Source organism: Ursus americanus, chromosome 8 (assembly GCF_024610735.1).
Source record: "Ursus americanus isolate L20-20 chromosome 8, mUrsAme1.1.p, whole genome shotgun sequence".
NCBI classification, from domain to species: domain Eukaryota; kingdom Metazoa; phylum Chordata; class Mammalia; order Carnivora; family Ursidae; genus Ursus; species Ursus americanus.
In genome coordinates, this window is record NC_142134.1 from 30,952,345 (window position 1) to 30,973,087 (window position 20,743).

The following is a 20,743-nucleotide window of genomic DNA, read 5'->3' on the forward strand; positions in this document are numbered from 1 at the left end:
AACAGTGTCTGCACACAGTATCTCAATATGGACTAGCTATTATGAATTATTATGAATGTGCCTTGGACTCAATAAAACAATATACTTTTAAAAAAATATTCCTTCTTTAAATTCATGTAATTGATTTCAGAATGCTTAAATTACCCTGTAAAAAAAAAAAAAAAAAAAAACCCTAAGTGATCTCCTAGATTTTCAAAATCATTTTTTATATCTCAATCTATTTGGGACTGTGTCTGCTCGGAGACACAGCTTGCAGGTGGACGGTCCTCTGTCACCAGGTCTGTGACTTCAGCGATGTAGCAGCATGCATCTTCAGGGCGCAGATGTGAGACCTCAAGTGCTAGGTTTGTTCTGATTTATCAGAGAAAGATCTAGCCTTTGTTTCTTTAATGACAAAGTTTTGTTACTTTATATGTACATGGGTTTAGCCGTAATATATGTAAACAAGATAAATATAACTTAAAAATTTTCCCAGTTATTATTTACATCTTAATATTAAGATATAATGAACACAAAATGCATCCATGTACACATTCCTTTTAAAAAGAAAATGTCACCAAATTTCTGAGTTGGTGACTACTAATAACTAAATATCAATAGAAAAAGTAGAGTAAAAACTTAAATGTTTACACTTCCTTCTGTATGCAGAGAAACATCCAAAGCTTTCTGGAGAATATTTAGCAAGTGTAAGACGTGTTTGATTGAAGACAGACGTGTTTATATTAAAGCTAAACACAGTCTTTGGTAGAAACAGGAAAACAAATCTGTCCACAAAATAAGTAAATTTCTACTACGTAAGTTCTATAACAATGAATATGTGCTTTTGTGTAACTATATTTACATTTCATAAGACTGATAGCTTTTTTGCATATAAGTATCTGTGAAACTACACTGATTTAAATAATTCAATGCTCAATTCAGTTAAATTCAATGACATTTTAACACAAATGAGAAGAATAAATACGAAAGTAAATCTAAGAAATGGAAAAGTAGAGTTTAAAAACAGGATTTATATGACCCATTTTTAGTTTGATATCTGACCTGTTGAGTGGTGTTATAGGAATCATGCAATACCTTTTACCTCATGTTTTCCATCTACCAAATGGGACACTGAATCATCTACCTCATGGCATTGTGGTGAGGCTTTCCTGTTGAATGATAAGTTGAAAAGTCAAAGAACGTTGAAAGCCTACTAAAAAATGCAAAGTGTATTATTGTAAACTGTTATCAGTACAGATGATGGTGCAAATACATTTAGATTGTAAAAAAGGGCTTTTTTTTTCTTACAGTGTTGACACTTTTGTTTATCAATAGTATCGCCTTGTGAATTTTGCAAAAACATTGTGGTTAAAAAAAAAAAGCAAACCTGGTTTTGCCTCCTGTGTTGTAAATGTTATAGTAATAGTCGCACCTTTAACAACAAAAAAACACCACCACAAAAAACTACAATTTGTTTGATGCATTGTTTTAAAAGACAGGTCAAATCCATTACACTGACAGTAAACAATACAGCACATAATCCTCTGTAGAACCCTGATGGAATTGGGGTGCCATGAGAACTAAAGTGTTAGTTTTTAATCTTAGAGCAAGAGTGGACCAAAATTTTTGCAATGTTTAACTATCTCTCAGTAAAATTCATAATTCAACAACAGTAAGGGCAAAAGTATATTAATGGGAATCTACCCTTTTCAACTGAATAAATCTGTCACTTTGTTAATGTGTTTGGGTGAGGGAGAGGGGATATGTCTAAGGCACCCCTGCATGCAGTCATGAAAATGAAAAATCAGCTTTTGCTGGTCTAGTCTTCTCCCCACTATTCTCATCTGTTATGTAGGTGTCACTAGCCAGGAACATTGCAGTTCTAGAAGTCACTGGAATTACATTGTTGCCAATCCAATGTTTTTCTTTGGAAAAAAAAAAAGTGAGGTAAGTTAAATTCACATGGTTTTCAGCAAAGTATCACTGGACCAAAACAGTTTTACAATTACAACACCACTTTAAAGTATATCCAACTATGCTTGGGGATAATTTTAATGAGGCAAACCTGCAGAGCTAGTTAAATTGCAGTAATTTAAAGCCTTAATATGGTATAAATTACAAATCTGTACTATTTTTAAATGAAGAGCAGCAAAAGATTTTGAATTCTACTAAAACAAATGTCCGTTTTTCTCTTTGCTCTTTTTATTGTCGCATTAGAAAATGTTTTATAAACAGATAAAACTACAGAAAGCCCACTAAAATGCAGGAAATTAAAATTTTTGATTAAGCTGTTTTTGTAAATACTTACAATAAACATTCCTTTACGGGTTTCAATATTTTCCTTGCCTTAAAGTTTTAACTATAGCTAATAAGAAATGAGAGCACTGCAATCATGTCATACAATTAAAAAAAGAAATAAAACTTTGCTTCCTACCGCCTTCAGTCTGTGAAATGAAACATTAATCTATCTACCTCATGACGTTTATGAAACTTTCCTGTTGAATAATAACATCCAAAAGTCAGAGAATGTTTAAAACCTGTTTGAAAAGAGCAAAGTATATTACTGGGTACTGATATTAGCACAGTTGATGCCAAACTTGCCCTAAGATTGTCCCTTAAGTTTTTATACAGTGTTACCATTTTCATTTATCAATACTGTTGCTTTGTATATTTTGCAAATACTATTGTTTTATTGAAATTATATTTAGCATTTTCTAAATAATATATCATTCAATTCCTGTATATTATTTTTAATATTAATTTATTGCAAAAAGAAAAATAAGCAAATGAAATTGTTTTTCACTTGATAGCACTAAGAATGACTATAATCCAGGGGCACCTGGGTGGCTCATGATTTCAGCTCAGGTCATGATCAATTCTCCCTTTGGGCTCCACACTCAGAACAGTCGGCTTGTCCCTCTCCCTCCCCCCTCTTGCGTACTCTCTCTCTCTCTCTCAAATAAATAAATAAACAAATAAAATCTAAAAAAATAAGAATGATTATAATCCAAAGCATATTATACTATAATATGTTAGAGAACTCTAAAATCAATCTTTTGGGAACATTTTTTTTTCTACTGGGAACATTTTAAAAGTTATTACGTAGTTGACTGTGAAAATATAAAAATTAGTCCAAAGTAAGAATTTAACAAAGTGTATTTTAGAAACTCTGCTTTGTAATATTTTAGTCTTTATTCTGGATTATTAAAAGTTCTTTACGTAACAAAGCTATGCAATAAAGAGAATGTTAACCAGTTGTCAGCTTTCCTGTGAAGTTCCATGTTTATACATTTTGTTCCATTGTCAGAATCTATGTCCACCTTTTATTTTAAAATGTAGTTTCATAGATAAGGAGATCATCCTGTCAGATTTTCTTCTCTTTCCACCCCCAAAACCTAGATATTCTCTGTAAAAAATGATCAGATGCCCCCCCTTTCAAATGTTTCCAGGAAGAGAAATTTCATAAATGCATCGGACTGCCTTCCTAATGGTTTTAATCACCACCTTTCACCCTCTGTATTGTCGACCAAGAAGAGTTTGTAAAGCAACCAAAATTGTTTATTTGGGGTCTTAGGGAATGCAACCCGAGAGAAACAGCGGACAGAAATTGAAAGTGTGCTCCAGATTGCAAGCAGGAGCGTGCGGTTACAAAGGCAAAACCCACAAAGTTACATAACTTGTTTTGAAGGAATTATGCTGACAGAGTTAAACCATGTAACACACTTATTGACTATTTAGCTAACAGATGTTACATTATTTCTGTTTTAGTACAAAGTAGAAGGATGTGTTCCAGAAAGTGGTCCGGGTGCAATTGACAAGTTGTAGTTGACAAAAGTAAAAAAAAATCCATGGTGTTCCAAAAATAGAAAGAGGAAGCATGCATAGGCCTGCTTTCTCAGGGTCTTCCCGACCCTATTTTGAATGACTCTATTAGCAATGCTTACTTCACCTTGGAAATCTTTCTCAGTATTCAAAACAAACACCTTTTGTTAAACCTTAAACATGTATTTTCCTGTTTAGATCTACGTGGAGATTACTGAATTCTTGGGATAAGTATTTAATCCACTAGTGTTTGTCCTGTAAGTGATAATCCTTAGGGAAAGAGAATTAGGAAGCTGAATGAACAGGCTGAAATGCCATGAAGAAAAGGAGAATGTAAACATGGAGAGGATAGATCAGTAGAATCTGAAAGTAAAAAAGAAACCTTTGGAAAGACAAATATTAAGCACCAGCAACTTGATAGAAGTTTTGGAGAAAAGAAAACAGTTGGACTACTGAATAAAAGTAGTTGTTAAAGTAAAGGAAATGGACGATGGATTTATTCCCTTAAAAAAAATACTACAGGAATATTATAACCAATACTTTTTGAGAGATAGAGGGCACACAATTGTATCAGCTTGACTATTTCTACTTTTTCTTAATCTTCCAATCCTTGTATATATTAACATATATCTTACAACATTGACATACAGCATATATAAAATTATGTCTTTTTTCATCTGAGATTATATTATGTATTTTTAAATGACTATGTGGTTTGGTATGATCATCATTTTTTTAAATGGCTACCTTTGAGCTGCTACATCAAATAGTTACACTACACAAACCTTGCCCAGAAAGACAGGTTATCCCGCTATCAACTAAAGTTTATACCAGGGTCATGAATTATAAAGTAAGACATCCTCCATGAACCCTCTAACACTGCACGGAACGAAGAGCACTGTTATCACCCATCCTTTCCACCTTTGCTTCTTACCCATCATGCCTGTGGTTTCTTCTCTTTCTCCTCATACTGCTCTGTCTTCCCTCCTGGCTTAACATCTCTCCACTACCCTCTTTCTCAGCTGGTTCTACTGAGTCCTTGCTTCTTTTTGTAAGATGTTCCTAGACCTTAAACCTCTTCACAGAATGCTCCCCCACCATCTTACTAAAGTCTGTATGTCCCTATCGAACACATCCTTTCACGGTAAGCCTCTCAAGAGATTACTCTTTTTCTCTAACTATAATACTGAGTCAAAATTCTTCCAACACGTAACTAAAATCTTCCAAATACTTGTATAGTCTTCCAACAATTACTGCTACACACTAGTATAAAAACATGTAGTATTTTTAGTATATAGGGTCATGCCTCTAGCTATACCACACGTTGCCCCTGCTAACTACTGCCAACTCCTTGACCATGCCCCACATTTATCGAGGTACTAGGTATCTGCTCAAAATAGACCTCTCTCTATCACCCCTGTCTTCATTGTGGTCAAGTTCAACAATCAAGTGGATGATCCACACCTAGCATCAATGCTTTGAAATCATAAATCCAAACGACTCTAACTTCTATTCCACTTCCATCATCTCCTGTCTGGATTTTTGGAAGAACCTCAAAATGATCTTCCTTTTTCAATCTTGATGTCCTCTAGTCCGTTCTCCTGCACTTCTGTTTCAAATACGTTTAATTTCTCCATCTACTACAGCAGAGATACTTAATACAGAGCCCAAAACTTGGATAGATGAGATCAGGTGCGTTCAGGGTGGTATGGTCGGAGACTCAAAACTTGGATAGAAAAAAAAAATCTTAACTTTATTTTGACTAACTTTGAACAGAAATTTATTATTTCTTTCTATTATAAAATAGGCAAAAAAAACTTCCAAAAAACAAAAATAAAAATAGTAACATAAGCTATATCAATGACTTTGTCACCAAGAGAGATTATAGACATTTTTATTTCATTTAACAGTTATTACATATATATCAAAATATGTCTATGCTCATCACAACTTTGAAATTATGTTATTCAACATTGCTATATCCTGTGATTAAATATGTTAATAGAAAAGCATATTTATTACTCTATCCAAATTTTTAAAAATTTCAATAAAAACTTGCTATATATGGTTTCTCTATAATTCTGTGTATTCTATTTTATGCATCTAAAAATATTATGGGAAGGGATCCACAGTCTTCACCAGACAGCCAGAGATGGACATGGTATAAAAAGAAATTAAGAGCCTTGACCTATGGGGTAAAAACAAAATCCATTTTCTTGATGTAAAAGAATTCATGATTATCCTCTTCCTATTTTCCATTTCAATCTCTCATCTTGGTTTCTTCCCTTTAGTTTTTAAAAAGGTATTTCCAGTGCTTTAAATACACTGTGATATTGCATACACAAATGAATCGTTTTGCCTGGAAGCTTTTCCCTCCTTATCATTTTAGCAAGTTTGCTTTCTGAAACTGTTGTACCAACTGACCATATTCCCAGAGTATCTGATGTTAAATTTTCACTAAAATCTACTAACATTATTAACCATATAGTTTAAAAGATAGAGAACAATATTTTCTTTTACTGTTGTGATAGGCAAACTTCTAAAATGGTCGTCCAAGATCTTCTGCCCTAATCTGATTGTGAATAAGATGAGATATCATGATGATAATGTTACATTACTTGGCAAAAGGAATTTTGTAGATACGATTAAGGTTACTAATCAGTTGACTTGGAATTAATAAAAAAGGAGATTTTCCAGATAGGGCTAATCTAATCCTTTAGAAGTAGAGAATTTTCTCTTCCTGATAGCAGAAGAGACAGAGATTCTAAATGTGAGAAGATGCACTGTTGCTGGCTTGAAGATGGAAAAACCATCTTCAGAGACTGCAGGTAGCCTCTAGAAGCAGGGCAGCCCCAGCTGACAGGCAGCAAAGAAACAGGGAACTTAGTCTTTCTGCAAGGAACTTAATTCTGCCAATAGCCTGAATGAGCTGGGGCATGATTTCTCACCATAGCCTCCACAAAGGAATCCAGCTGAGTGCACACCTTGCTTTCAGCCTTTGATATAGTAGGCAGAGAAAAAAGTTGAGCTTGCCTGGACTTCTGGCGTGCAGAATAAAAATACATAATAAGTGGCTGTTGTTTTAAGTGGCAAAGTTTATAGTAATTTGTTACACATTAATAGAAAAATTGACAAAGATAAAGAACTTTTATTTATTTGCTAATTTGAACAATTTGTCTGTATTTCATTTATTGATTGTAATTATCATATGTTCCTGTTTTGCCAAAAAAAAATTTTCAAAGTAAAAAAGGGATGGAGATATGAGTGAATGTGGATTGTCAAATTGACTAAAAGACAGAATTAGCAAGTACTGAATGTCAAAGTGTTTGCACAGGTTCTGGTAAGTGCATTCATTCAAAGACATCAAAGTTTCTGGCCTCAAATCTTTCACTCTCCAACATGAGAAATGGATCTATAGACCTGAAAATAAGCAAAACTAAAACGAGGTGCCTGCCTGAAGGGAAAGTATGGGTCAGGAGTTATTCAGATAGTGTGATAGCCAGAGAAATCAGAGGATATCATCCTAGAGGAGTCATCTTAGAATGTAGGCTTTCAAAGTCTATGGACTCTATCTAGACAGATTCTAGTTAAATTACTTGAATCTTACAGCCAGGTGAATTTTGAATTGAGAACTGTGCTAAAAAGAAGGGAAAGGAAATTTTAGGTGTGTGGGCAAAGACACAATGGGAAAAAATGGACTGGATAGAAAGAAAAGAAAACTCAAAGTCCAAGAAGGTAGATGCCTCTGTAGCTACAAAGGAGAGTATATGGGGAGAAGCTAATCAGCTGGTGAAGCCCTTTAACATGGCAGTTGGCACAAATATATTTTCATTTTCCTATCTTAAAGCTGGCTTCTCCTTTAGAGCACACAAAATGAACTACTGGGCCAGACATAGTAGTACCTGCACTATTGCACTACGAGGAAGTAGTCAAAGGCTACCAAATGTTCTATGGAAACCTCTGATCTTGGTGCACGCTTGCCTTTCAAGATGAATGGCAGGACCTGAAGATGAGACTTGTAGTGACTCAGAACAAAAAGTGATACCTCTTGAAAGACAAAACCAAGCTCTCAAGGGTGTTGCTTAGGTTTTGAACACATATTATTTCTCATTTATTTTCATTAGCCAGAACCAGGAAATTCATCCTTCCTGCAACAAAGATTTATCAAGTGATTCTTCACTTCAAACCCTACTATTGGTTAAAATTTACCCATCCCAACTTGTTAAACTAGTTTATTCTAAATCCTTAAGCATTCTTTCTTTAGTCAGCTTACAAATCTGACGGAATGCCCAGGATGCTACTCATTTGACGAGAAAGCACAAGCAACACGGAGGTGGAGGAGTCCGTATTCGCAGCAGTGTATGATGTATCAGTAAGTTTAACCTGATTTCATGTTTGAAAGAGTTGTTTCAGGCTGTGGTTTCTAATTCTGAACACTATCATGAATTGGGAATTTAATAGCTTTTTTTTTCTTTACTGTTCAAGGAAATAATAACATAGTAGTAGTGATGTTAATGCTTTTTATTTCAGGAAACTGTGCTAACGATTTCATATTTAGGATTTGAAAAGTTTAACAAATTGGATTTTAATTGGAAATTTTAACGTGAAAATAAGATAATCACAGAGAGAGGAAGGGAAAACAGAGAGCCTGAGGTAACATTGTGTAAATATGTAAGAGTGGAAGGATGTGGCAAGGAAGAAAGTGTTTTCTCACTCTTACCAGACTCTACAGTATATAATGCTGTTCGTGATCTTTCTAAAGTATGCATTCGATTGACACATTGAAGAAAGAGGAAACATACAAGTTGTATAGGAAGTATTGTATTTTACAATGATTCTGAAATTGATAAACATCATTAAAACTCAAAAAAATGAGCAAGAATTTTAATGTCCCCATGAGAGACTATGGACTATGAGAAACAAACTGAGGACTTCAGAGGGGAGGGGGGTGGGGGAATAGGATAGACCGGTGATGGGTAGTAAGGAGGGCACGTATTGCATGGTGCACTGGGTGTTATACACAACTAATGAATCATCGAGCCTTACATCGGAAACCGGGGATGTACTGTATGGTGACTAACATAATATAATAAAAAATCATTAAAAAAAAAAAAAAAAAGAATTTTAATGTCCTTTGAGAAGTCCTTTGCTTTTTAAAATAAAACTTTAAAGAAAAATAGAAGAACAATCTATACATAAGAATATAAAAAGCAGGTAGGAGCAAATAAATAATCCTTTTCATTTATACAAAATTTTGTATTTTAATAGATTTGGAATGAAGTCTATAGAAAATAAATCTTAAGACATTTTTTAGTTCCCACTCCCCGTCTGATCCATTCTGCATTTTTCTCTATTTTGAACATTAATTCTTTATGTACAAATATGAGTAAATTAGTACAAATTACTCAAGATAATGCGGGAATTACAAATGTCTTTTCTAATGATGTTTAACTAGAGTTGCACTATATCCTTTGTTGGTAATGATTGGATATTGTGTATAAAACTCAATTAAGTGCACATGGATTTCTGGATCATAGATTTCTGGATCAAAATCATAGAGATTTTATTCTCTACAGTCATTCAAAATGTTCCCCTTTCTTCTTGCTCACTGTAGAGCCACACATTAATAGGCTTAGGCTGTTAAAAGGCAACACAAAAGAACAAAAACAACTTTTCACACTTAATTGATCTTATTTCTAAAACTGGCACACATTAGGATTTACTTTTTAAATAGAATGTAATAGAGGTAGGATGATCATTATTAATATTACTTTTATTTTTACTTAAAAGTATCTCCATTCTATATGGAAAAAAAGTTGTGATTCCATATGATAAAGATAATTTAATTAATCCTATTTTTTCTCTTTTTTGCTCTTTAATTTCAATAGTCCTATATTTACTCGAGAATTACTATGTACTGGGGTGCCTGGGTGGCTCGGTCAGTTAAATGTCCAACTCTTGATTTTGGCTCAGGTCATGATCTCAGGGTCTTGAGATCAAGCGCCGTGTCAGCGTCCATGCTGGGCATGAAGTCTGCTTAAGATTCTCTCTCTCCTTCTCCCTTTGCCCCTCCACCTGCTTCTCACTCTCTGTCCCTTCCTTAAAAAAAAAAAAAAAAAAAAAAAAAAAAATTACTATGTACCAGTCATTATTTTGGGCATCAGAGGCATAGGGATAGGGATGAATAAACATACAGTTTTAATTCAGTTTCTTTTAAGGCTTATGCAAATGTCAATTGTGTATTACAGCTGGTTAAAGGTAAAAGAAATCTATCAGAAAGGTAAAGAAGGAAATGAAAGTGACATAAAGGGATGCAGACAGGAAAAACAGGCTGAAGTAAAAACCTGGGAAAAGCAAAAGGGCCTACCTCTGATCAGCAGACCAAGAAACTATTTAGACCTCTCCATTCCCATTCCTTGCTATTGTCAAGATTTTCAAAATTTTCCCTTCCAAGTCCAAAATCCTTACAAATTCTATTGTCTCTATCCCTATTCAGATAAATTACTATGTCTACTTTATAGAGTTTTGCCATATTGGTTTTGGTTTTTCTTAGTTTTGAGGCTTCCAGGAAGAGTAAGGGGTAAGTGTGCTTGGATGGGTGGGGTCGGTGTTGTAAAACTGTCCCTACTCTACCCACTGATAATCCATGCCTCAGTGTAGTTAAATCTCAGAGGGTTTTCTCCATTTGAAATATACAAATAAATCTTCATAAGTTTTTGTCACCTGTGAGCAACATGAAGAAAACCTATTTTTTGTTGTATATGTTAGTACCTAGTAGAATTCTTGGCACATAATATGTTAATGGAACTGTTTAACTGTTCTTCAAATGTATATGGGACTAATTTCCAACTAACAACTCATTGGATATTGGTTATTTGAAATTTCTTCATTTGACTTAACTGGATTTCATATCTCTTTCAAAGACTCCTTTTTACACGTAAATATTTTGTTTACTCTTCCCGTAAGCCACTCTGTATTTAGATATAGTGATATAAATAGGTGTAAATACATTTATAACTTTTAGTCATTGTTTTCTTTCCTAAAACTGAGTAACTATGAAATAGATTCCGTGGATTATCTTATTCCTCCAATGACGTTTTGAATAATTTTACATTTCTCTTTGTCTCACACAGAAATATTAATCTTTTTTTAAAAAATTGAGATGTAATTGATATAGAATATTGCCTTAGATTCCGGTATACAGCATAATGATTTGATATTTGTCTATATTATGAAATGATCACCACAATAAATCTAGTTAACATCCACCACCATAGAGTTATAATTTTTTTCTCGTGATGAGAAATTTTAAGATCTACTCTCTTAGCACCTTCCAAATATACAATATAGTTGCTTTGCTGTACTTTACAACTCCATGACTTAATTATTTTATAACTGAAAGTTTGTACCTTTTGACCACCTTCACTCATTTCTTCCTGTCTTCCTTACTGCCTCTAGCAACCACCTAGTCTCTTTTCATGTAGTAACACCCATTGATGGATTTTAAGTTCTTTCCCACATTGATTATTAAAACAAGTTTGTGTTTTATAACAATAGGCATAAAAAGACTGTCAGGTGATTTTTAATTTGGAAACTGAAGTTGTCGTTTAAATGACAGAATTCCCTCATCTTCTGTAATAGTGCCTTGAGTTCTAGGAATTCAGCACTGTCAATGTGGGACTAGGACAAGATACCAAAAAATGAGACGACAGATGGACCTTAACCTGAGTTGGAGTGACTAGTATCTCTGAAGTAGCATAATTCCAAGTTTAAAAAAAAACAATTAAAGTTTTATCAGAACACAGACACATTATGCATGGATATACATTTGTATTTTCTTTTTTATGTATTTTTTAAAAATAAGACTTAACAAGATACAAACATCTATTTTTCTATGGTTAAATATTTTCATAGGAAAATGTCATTCTAGATTATCTTTAAACATTTTCTTTTTTTTTATTTTTCAATCTCAGGAAAATGGACACACATATTGTAAACAACACTGTAATAATGAACATCCTTCTGGCTAATTTTGCACACAATCAAAATTGTTTCCTTAGGATAAGTTATCTTCTGCACTTTCACAATTTCTGGAATGGCATTCCTTGATTAACAAACTGCTCTACATTCCAAACTTTCTCCTTGCATATTCTCTATATCCCTAGAACACAGAAATATAGTTCTTTCCTTAGGACACATTATTTTTTACAACCACCTCATCTAAGGGTTTATTACTGAAGATTTAGTCTTTGTGCTCCTGACTCCCTGATGCCACCTGGGACCATTGCTCTCCACACCCATGTAAACGCCCTTGCAAACTGGTTTGTTCCTCTGAGGTTCACACAGTTTACTCTCTGTCCTTTTTCCTTCCTCACCGTTGTCTTTATGGATCCATGATTATGCCCGCCTTTATTGAAGACTGGCACTTGCTTCCCCATCTCTTTCTCTACTTGAAGTCCTACATTGACTCTAGGTAACATAAGTGCCCGTGTGCTTGATCTGCAAAATCCTAGTCATTTATTTCCTTGATCTCCTCATCTCTATAATATTCTCTTCAAATACTACTCTCATGTCTACACCCTAGACTTTGTCATGACTTGGAATTACTCTTTCTGAGTCATAACTTTGGACAACTATCCTTATTCTAACCTTCGTTCTTAAAGTCTTAGTTACTTCTAATGCATAAGGGTATTTTTTTATTCATTGGCTCTTCTAATCTGTAAATTCTTTTTTTTAAGATTTTATTTTTTAAATAATCTCTACACCCAATTTGGGGCTTGAATTTATAATCCCGAGATCAAGAGTCACACGCTCTACTGACTGGGCCAGCCAGGCGTGAATTCTTCATATCCATCAGTTGCCACCCCCATCACACACATACATGTACTTTTTTGTTTTTCTTTATGGTCTTTATGTTCATCATTTCAACAGTTTTTTTATAAAGATTTTATTTATTTGAGAGAGAGAGAGAGAGCATGCAAGAGAGCACGAGCAGGGGAAAGGGGGAAAGGGAGAGGGACAAGCAACCTCCCCATCGAGCAGGGAGCCTGATGTAATGTAGGGTCAATTCCAGGACCCTGGGATCATGACCTGAGCCCAAGACAGACACTTAACTGACTGAGCCCCCCAGGCACCCCTCAACAAATTTTTTAATGATGCCAAACTCCATTAAATTCTATTGTCTTGTGTTTTTCATCATTCATACCTAGATAAATTCTAGAAAGCCTATGACTGTTTGAACAATGACACCCCTGCCCAGACCACTGAGGAATGTTACAGAAAATTCACGAATTTCCAAGAGGTGCCAATTCATCTGAGGACTGAGCTCTAACCAGCATTCCTATTACATTCCCTTAGTCTGTACTCCCATTTTCCACGATTATCTCCGCTCCAGCCTCTTCAAATTTCCAGTTCTCACCACCTGCCCTCTCATGTTTCTCATGTTTCTCTGCTCATGTTTCTACTAATGTGATTGATCAATTAGATGAAAATTCCTTCAACTTCCTGACATCGAACCAAGAAATGTATCTACATCCATTTACTCTAAGAGGATGCCTACAGTGTGTCCAAGTTCTCTAATCTACTAGGTTTAACCATATGAAATATCAATTCATGAGCACTTTTGACCTCTACAAATGGCAATTTCATATACGGGAACCTAAATTAAGAATCCAGGATCCTTCAGATACCCTCCCAACCTCAGGATCTCTGTTAGCTGGTTAACAACATTGTAAGCATACTTAAAATTGTCCCATTCACAAGGGAAAAAAAAAAAAATTCCTCCATCAATTCTATACACCTTGCTGACTTATCTTTCTCTTTCCATCCATAGTCAAACTCATGGGAAAAAAAGTTTATATCTGCTGTTCTGTCTTTTCACTCCCAATTTTTCCTCAAATCCACTGATATTTGGTTTATAATGCCACTATTCTGTTCCTTCTTCTGTCATGGTCACCAGTGATTCACTACTGCTTAACCCAATGGGTTTCCTAAATTTTCATCGTATTTGATTTCTCAACAGCATATGACACTATGGATCAATCCTTTCTAGGACATCCTCTATCTTTCATTGTCATAACACATTTTACTTTCCTCCTTATTTCCTTCTGTGGTTTTCAGACTTCATTCCTTGCCCATATCTTAAATGTTAGTTAGTCTTCTTTAAGATTCTTCTCCAAGTCTTCCTTTCTTCCTATTATTTAAACAGAGAAAAGTCTTGAGCACCTGCCATATTCTAGGTGCCAAAAAATACAATAATGAATTTGACACAGTACCAGCCTTGTTCATTGTTATAATCTCAGTTACTAGAAGTACCTGGCATTAGTATAAACTTAGTAATCATTTTTAAATGGTAAAGTAAAACTGCTAGATTAAAAAGAATGCATATTGAATTTTTTTTCATGTTTATAAGTTAACCTACCTATTCCTTTTTATATTTGTAGCATATAAACTTTAATTTGCCATTCAACTTTCATTTTACTTAGGAAAAATGGATAAACAGAAGATTTGATCATTAGCTTTTCCCCTCTTCTTTTTTTTTAAGTTGTCAAATTACTGTTTCCTTTGATGATGTCTAGTTCTGCATGTCATTTTGTGAATATCTCATCCAAAAATATGAAAGCAAAAAATGAAAATCAGCCAAGATCGTGTGGAACTGATTTATCTAATTTTCTTAGCTCCAAGAAGTTTATAAGCAAAGTTATTAATTTTTTATCAATGGTTATTATCAAATAACTTAACACAATGAAAAAGACAAAATTTATTCAAACAAGGAAGTTTTTAAAAGAACGGTTCTCCTCCTGGTGTGGCATTTAAGTAAAACACAATGTTTTGTTTTGTTTTTAGTTCTTTTGAATAATGTTGGCATAGTACAATATTTTAAATGTCCCTGTAGGAATAAGTAGTGTGCAATAATTATTTCATTTTATAGACTTATGAAAGAACAGTTTGTAGCCTGAAATTACTATTGCCCAGTCCACCCACAATTACTTATTTCATGAATTCACAGGACAGTCTATATGCTGTTTTCCAGTTTATTAGCCATCTAAGAAAAAACAGCTTCCAAATTTCTTAGATATTGACATATTTTTGAGTTAAATGCAGTCTTGATACTCAGTTTTAGTAAATGAACCAGACATCGAATTTCAGACTCATATTCAGGGGTCATAGTGAGTGGATACTGAGAATATTTCTTCTGCAAATCAAGAATCTAAGTAATAATAAGATGAACTCAATGTTATTTTATTTCAACAATAACAACGATGAATGTATTCAACTCCTACCAAGGACAAGACTTGTAACTGGGTACATGGCAGGCGGTTAAAGGAAACCTGATTTCTGGTAAGGGGAAGATTGAGAGAACAATAAATAGTAATAAATATAAATTTAAAGCTGAATAAATGTTAAGTACAGGTATAATCAATGTATTTCAGCAGCATTACCTAGAAGACCAGTACTCGTACTGGTAATAATATGAAATGACTTTAGGTAGGGTTTATTTTAACATATGATAGAGAAAATAAAGCTACTATATCAAACTCAGTATTGGTGGGTATTTTTGCTTAGGGATTGGTTATATCAAAAATGAGCTCATTTTAAAAATTTAAGGAAATTGACTTAGAAATATTAGTGCTTACAGCAAGAATATGTGATATTGCAAACGAAATCTGGAAAACAACTCAAAGAAAAAAACTAATTTTAAGCAGGGCAGAATTTGAACACTTCAAATAGAGCACTTGAATAAGGTCTTGAAGATGAGTAGGTATTATGTAAATAGGGAAGTGGGAGAAGGCAATTTTGGACTGGGATCATTAGAGTAACAATGCAGAATGCCTCCTTAGTTAATAGAATAGGTGTTTGTTTTATCTTTGGCCAGGTTGACATCCTCAAGAAAACGCAGATTAGGAGCCCTACTTTTTAAAACAAATCCTCATTTTATAGGTTTATTATGGAGGGTACTTATATACTTCAGCACTCATAAAAAATACATCACAAACAAGGCAGGGAAATTTTTTTTTATTTTTAAGTTTCATTGTTGTTTTTTATAATTACTACAATTAAATACTGCTTTGATAGTAACTACCTGAATTTGCGAATCCTTTCAAGTTTATCAAATGGAATCCTCCATAACTTGCAATTCAAGTTCAAATGCCAAATCTCTGGGAAAATAGTCTTGCCCTCTCTAATTATTCTCTGTTTTATGAAGAACTAATAAATTAAAATCCAGAATACTGTGATACTCCCATTTCAAAATAAATAGCAGTTTAGAGCAAATAGCATGGAAGAAGTACTAGGTTGGGGGTCAGAACACCTGAATAAAAATTCTAGGTAATAGCTATGTGTCATTAGACCATACACAAGACCTGTTTTTACCACTGTACTGATATTTGAGATAAAAACCATGAAAACTATAAAAGATTACAAATGGAAAAAGTTATCATCGTTAATGGAACCCAATGAAGGTGCCATTGAGAATGTATTAGTAGGATTTAATAATGACCCTAATGCCAGACACATCTTATAACAAATGCCAGGTGAATTTCTAGGGGGTTATTATACTTCTTTGACTTGGATTCCTACTCAGATTTCTGAGAACAGACCCAATTGAATGGTTTATTGTGTCCCACTTCTAAGTGAATTGTCTCTTCCCCCAAAGGATTTTAGGCATCTCCAACAGGAATAATCTATTTTCTGTCCTCTCCCTCTTTTGGGGCTGCTCTGAAAGTCACAGCCCAGACAGCCAGTGACCTCACTATCTTGAGACATGTGACTCAGGCATGCCTCTTCTACATGGTCTGCTGACCAGCTTGACTGTAAGGCTATGGTTGCCATGGTTACTTCACGAAGTACTAGAAGCTCTTAATTGCTGCCATGTACTACTTTTCTGATTCTTGGGGTTCTTCCAGATCCTTGCACTTGGGCTGAAAATAAAATCGTTTTTTAGTACAATTCTGTTCAGCAAAATTTACCTCTCTGTTCCCAAGCTTCTATTTTTCTAACATGCCCCCTCGGTCATTGCTGCAGTAATTTTGGATTAGGACCTGTGTTCCACAGAGGAAAATGCTCATAAGTTGAAGACAAGGAACTGAAGTGGGCTCAAATAATTAGCACTTTTATGTTCGTGGGTAAATCCTTATAGCCTCAAGTGAAAAATGGGCAAATCATACTTACCACGTGAACCTTACAAGGATGTGGAGTGGATCAAGTGTTATGGGGTGTGCTAAAGCTCTCTAAACACTTCAAAGTGCTATATAAATGAGAGCTACCATCATCATCATCATTGCCGTCAGGGTGACCTGCGCCTCACCCTTCTACTGTTCTATTTCACCCTTTCTTCTCCCAAACCTGTGTGAGATAAGGTGGGGCATCTTTGAGGAAAGGACCACTCCCTATCTTCTCAGGGGCCCTAAGACTCTCTAGAACCACCCTCATGAGGCTCTGATTACACTGTGTAAATTTTATCAAACACAGACAGAAAGAACTCCCAACAATTAAGATAGCTTATCAGATATATAGAAATACCATTTATATTTAACTGAAGAAATATAGTCATCCTCTGGCAGGTATTTTGCCACTGAAATGTGAGGATGAGTAATAGGAAACTGGAGACAAGAGAACTACCTGTACTCTTGGTTACCACATAGGAATCTCCCAAAAGAGTGCGACTTCTATGCATTGGCTGGACTGCCTTGGTCAGAGCAGAGTGTTTACTTTTTCCTTTCTTTTCCTTTTTCTTTCTTTCTTTTTTTTTTTTTTTATCCTTTTCAAACCATCCCATTTTGTTCAGCCAGGTCAGCCAGTCTTCTTCATTCAAGACTGACAGCACTAGCTAACATCAAGTAAGCACTTGCTATCTCTTCATTCTCATATCTCTGTAAGGGTCATCTGCATTTTCCTGATTAATAAACTCAGGCTCTAATAAATGAGGTGAGGCTATGTGGCTAGTGAGTGCAAAGACATTTTGTCTGAAGACAAACATGGCTCTTTTCCAACCCACACATGCCACCAGCCTCTCTTCAGAGAGCTGGTGAGGCTGCTGTGACTAAAGCAACCCTTAAAAAAAAAAAAAAGTAATGTGAGAAAAATATTGCTTATTTTCTGTTGAAGACTATGTGATACATGCAGGATTGGCTAGAAGAGGTGGAATATCATGTGAAAATGCATAAAATAGTGTAACACTGTGTCATCCTCAAACATCTTCTGAAGAGCCTGACCAATAATAGTGCGTGATGCATGCATGAAGATGTAACCCACTAAATCAGCTGCTAGCAGCTTCTTTCTTCCTCATGAGATAACACCAACCCAGAGAACCTCTTAATATGTGACAGATCACATACAGACCACATTAGACAGGTAAGTGGGATATTGAGAAAACCATCTGGGCAATTAAAAGAAAGTGAGAGATTTTCCTCTTAATTATCTAGATAATGTCTTAATTCTTGACTTCCTCTTTTCGAAGTGATTCTGACAAATTGTAGGAGGATAAGACTAGAAGCCAATCTTTTCATCCCTTATTCTGTATGCCCTTCGCTTAAATTTCATTGTCTATGCAGAAAGCAGAGTAATGTCAGTTCAGTGAATAAACCAGAATATGTTGCCCACATTGGGCCAAACACTGTGTTAAACATCACTGTTGTAGGAAGAAGAAAGGCAGAGAACATGGGCACAGAAATAAGAGATTAAAAAAAAAAAAAAGCACAGTGGGGATGGCAGATAGGTTAATGGATGCTATCTTCTGATTATTTCTATTTTCTTGGTGAAATGGTTTTAAGGCCATCCGCCGAGGGTGAAGATGAAAGAGAAGGTATTGAAGATTTGAGAAAAGAAGGTATGAAATAATCCTCTACTTCTCACAGTAGGAGAAAGAGAATAACTAAGGAAGTATGATGGCTAGGAAGCACTGAAGCCAACTTGAGGTTAGTGTTCCTGCAATTTAAAACGAGACTCATCAGCAAAATTGAGTATTTTTTTTCCAGCCATATTTGTGTAAACACAAAATAGGTGAAATTTATTTTAACCAGGGTTGGGGTTTCCTACATGATTATGACATAGAGAGAGAAGACTACAGGACTGAGGCTGTATGCCAGGAATGAGTATAATTAGGGACCGTGGGCTTTATGCCAAGTAAGAGAGCAATGCCAACATGAGGGTGATGGGAGACAGTGAAAAGATAGTAAGATGGGTGGATTATAAGTCCCAGTGGGGTTGAAGTCAGGGTACTAAGGCAGTGAGCTGGAAAAAAAGACTGGGGGTAGTTGCAGAGTTGGATGATTAAAATTTAGATTATGGAGAAATTTACACTATTGGTAATGACGAGATACAGAGCATAGTATGAGACTGGGCAGCTGAGGTAGGGAAAAAGACAAAGTGGCACAGATAGTCAGAACATGACCCATACAACAAAATTGCGAAATAGGTAAAGGAAACTTCAAGGGTGCTTCTAACTGGAATGGGATTGCAGAGAAAGGAACTGGCCCTTAAAAGAGGAAGAAGGCATTCAAGTAGCACTTTGAAATGTTTCCAGAAATGGAAATGCCAGCAACTGTAAAAAGAGGAGGTTAGAAACACAGAGGAAGAGAGAATATTTGAGGCAGAGAGCGTATTGTGAATAAAACAGAAATAGGTGAATGTAAGGAACAGAATAGCACATGTGAAGGGAAGTAAGAACCCAAAAGTAAGTTAGACACGCTAAACGAAATACACTTCCTATATTTAAAGTTGTCCAGGGGGTTCCTATAAGCCTTAGAAGTATCAGCACTTTGTCATCACCTTCAGGGGCCCCATGATTTGATCCTTGCTTGTCTCTCCGGCTGAACCTTTTCTACTCTTTCTTGGACCCACCATGACCCAGCACCCTGGCCTGATTTCTTTCAGGAACTCGGCAAGCTCACCCTTGTTCCAGCTCTAGGAATTTGCAGCCCTCTGGTTGCTCTTTACCCAGTTCTTCTAGAAGCTTCACAATTCACTTCTCAATTCATCTTTATAATCACCTCTCAGCTGAAATGGCATCTCTTCAGGGACAATTCCCTGTTACTCAATTAAGCATTCTCTCCCTCCAGCCTCCAGTCACTCTCTGTTCATTAATACGCTTTGTTTTCATGAATTGAAACTTATTCTTTGGCTTGTTTTATTTTTGGTCTCCTTCCACTAGCTTGGGAGCTCCATAAAAGGAGGGAACTTGCCAGTCTTGTTTGCTACAGTTTTTCTAAGCAGCAGAATCAGGTCTTAGCACATAAAGAGATCTCTCTAAATGCTTCCTCAATGAATAATTGAATGAATGAATGAATGAATGAATGAATGAATGAATGAATACTACCCAAAGAGTTTATGGTCTGCATAATGAAATATCTGAGGGTTTTTGAATGAGAGAATCACACTATCAGAACTGTATAATTGAAAGATAATTCTGGCAGCAACATTGTAGAATGTATTTGAGGGGAAATTATCTATTAATTATCTATTAATGGCTACTGTGATTGTCTAGATGGAATACATCAAATGCCTGAAGTGGGATGGTGATAAGGACATGAAAAGAAAGGGCCAAATGGGAAAGACAAATTAGAGGTAGACCAACTTTGTGAAGCATGTTGTGCAGAGGGAGATGTCTTGTGATTTTGAGGTTCAGAGAGTGGGTAATCTAGAAAATTGTGGATAATCTTATTAACACATATATTTGCTTTTTAAAAATGTGATTTAAAAAAGTAAAAGGAAGTAAAGAAAGAGTGCAATAAAAAATGAACAGATCAAGGTAGAAAAAGGGTGATACTATAAGAACAAAGCAGAAGAAATGAGTAGAATGAAGAAAAGAGAAACAAAAGCCACTATGAAAAGGCAAAGAGAAAAAAGAAAAGATTAATGATGATGTGAAGAAATTATAACATTTTTACGTTGTTGATAGGAATGTAAAATGGTGCAGATACTTTGGAAAAGTTTAACAGTTCCT

General features: G+C 35.1%; 1 protein-coding gene and 1 long non-coding RNA gene across 3 annotated transcripts in view; one reads left to right on the forward strand and one right to left on the reverse strand.

Moving 5' to 3' along the window:
• Positions 1-20,743, reverse strand: part of LOC148109557 (uncharacterized) — a 296,308-nt gene that overhangs the window by 6,858 nt on the left and 268,707 nt on the right. The window lies entirely within an intron of this gene.
• Positions 18,562-20,743, forward strand: part of LOC148109558 (transmembrane protease serine 11G-like) — a 37,201-nt gene continuing 35,019 nt past the window's right edge. Inside the window, exon 1 of the mRNA XM_087863915.1 lies at positions 18,562-18,628. Within this exon, the coding sequence (XP_087720041.1) occupies positions 18,562-18,628 (67 nt within the window). The remainder of the gene's footprint in view (positions 18,629-20,743) is intronic.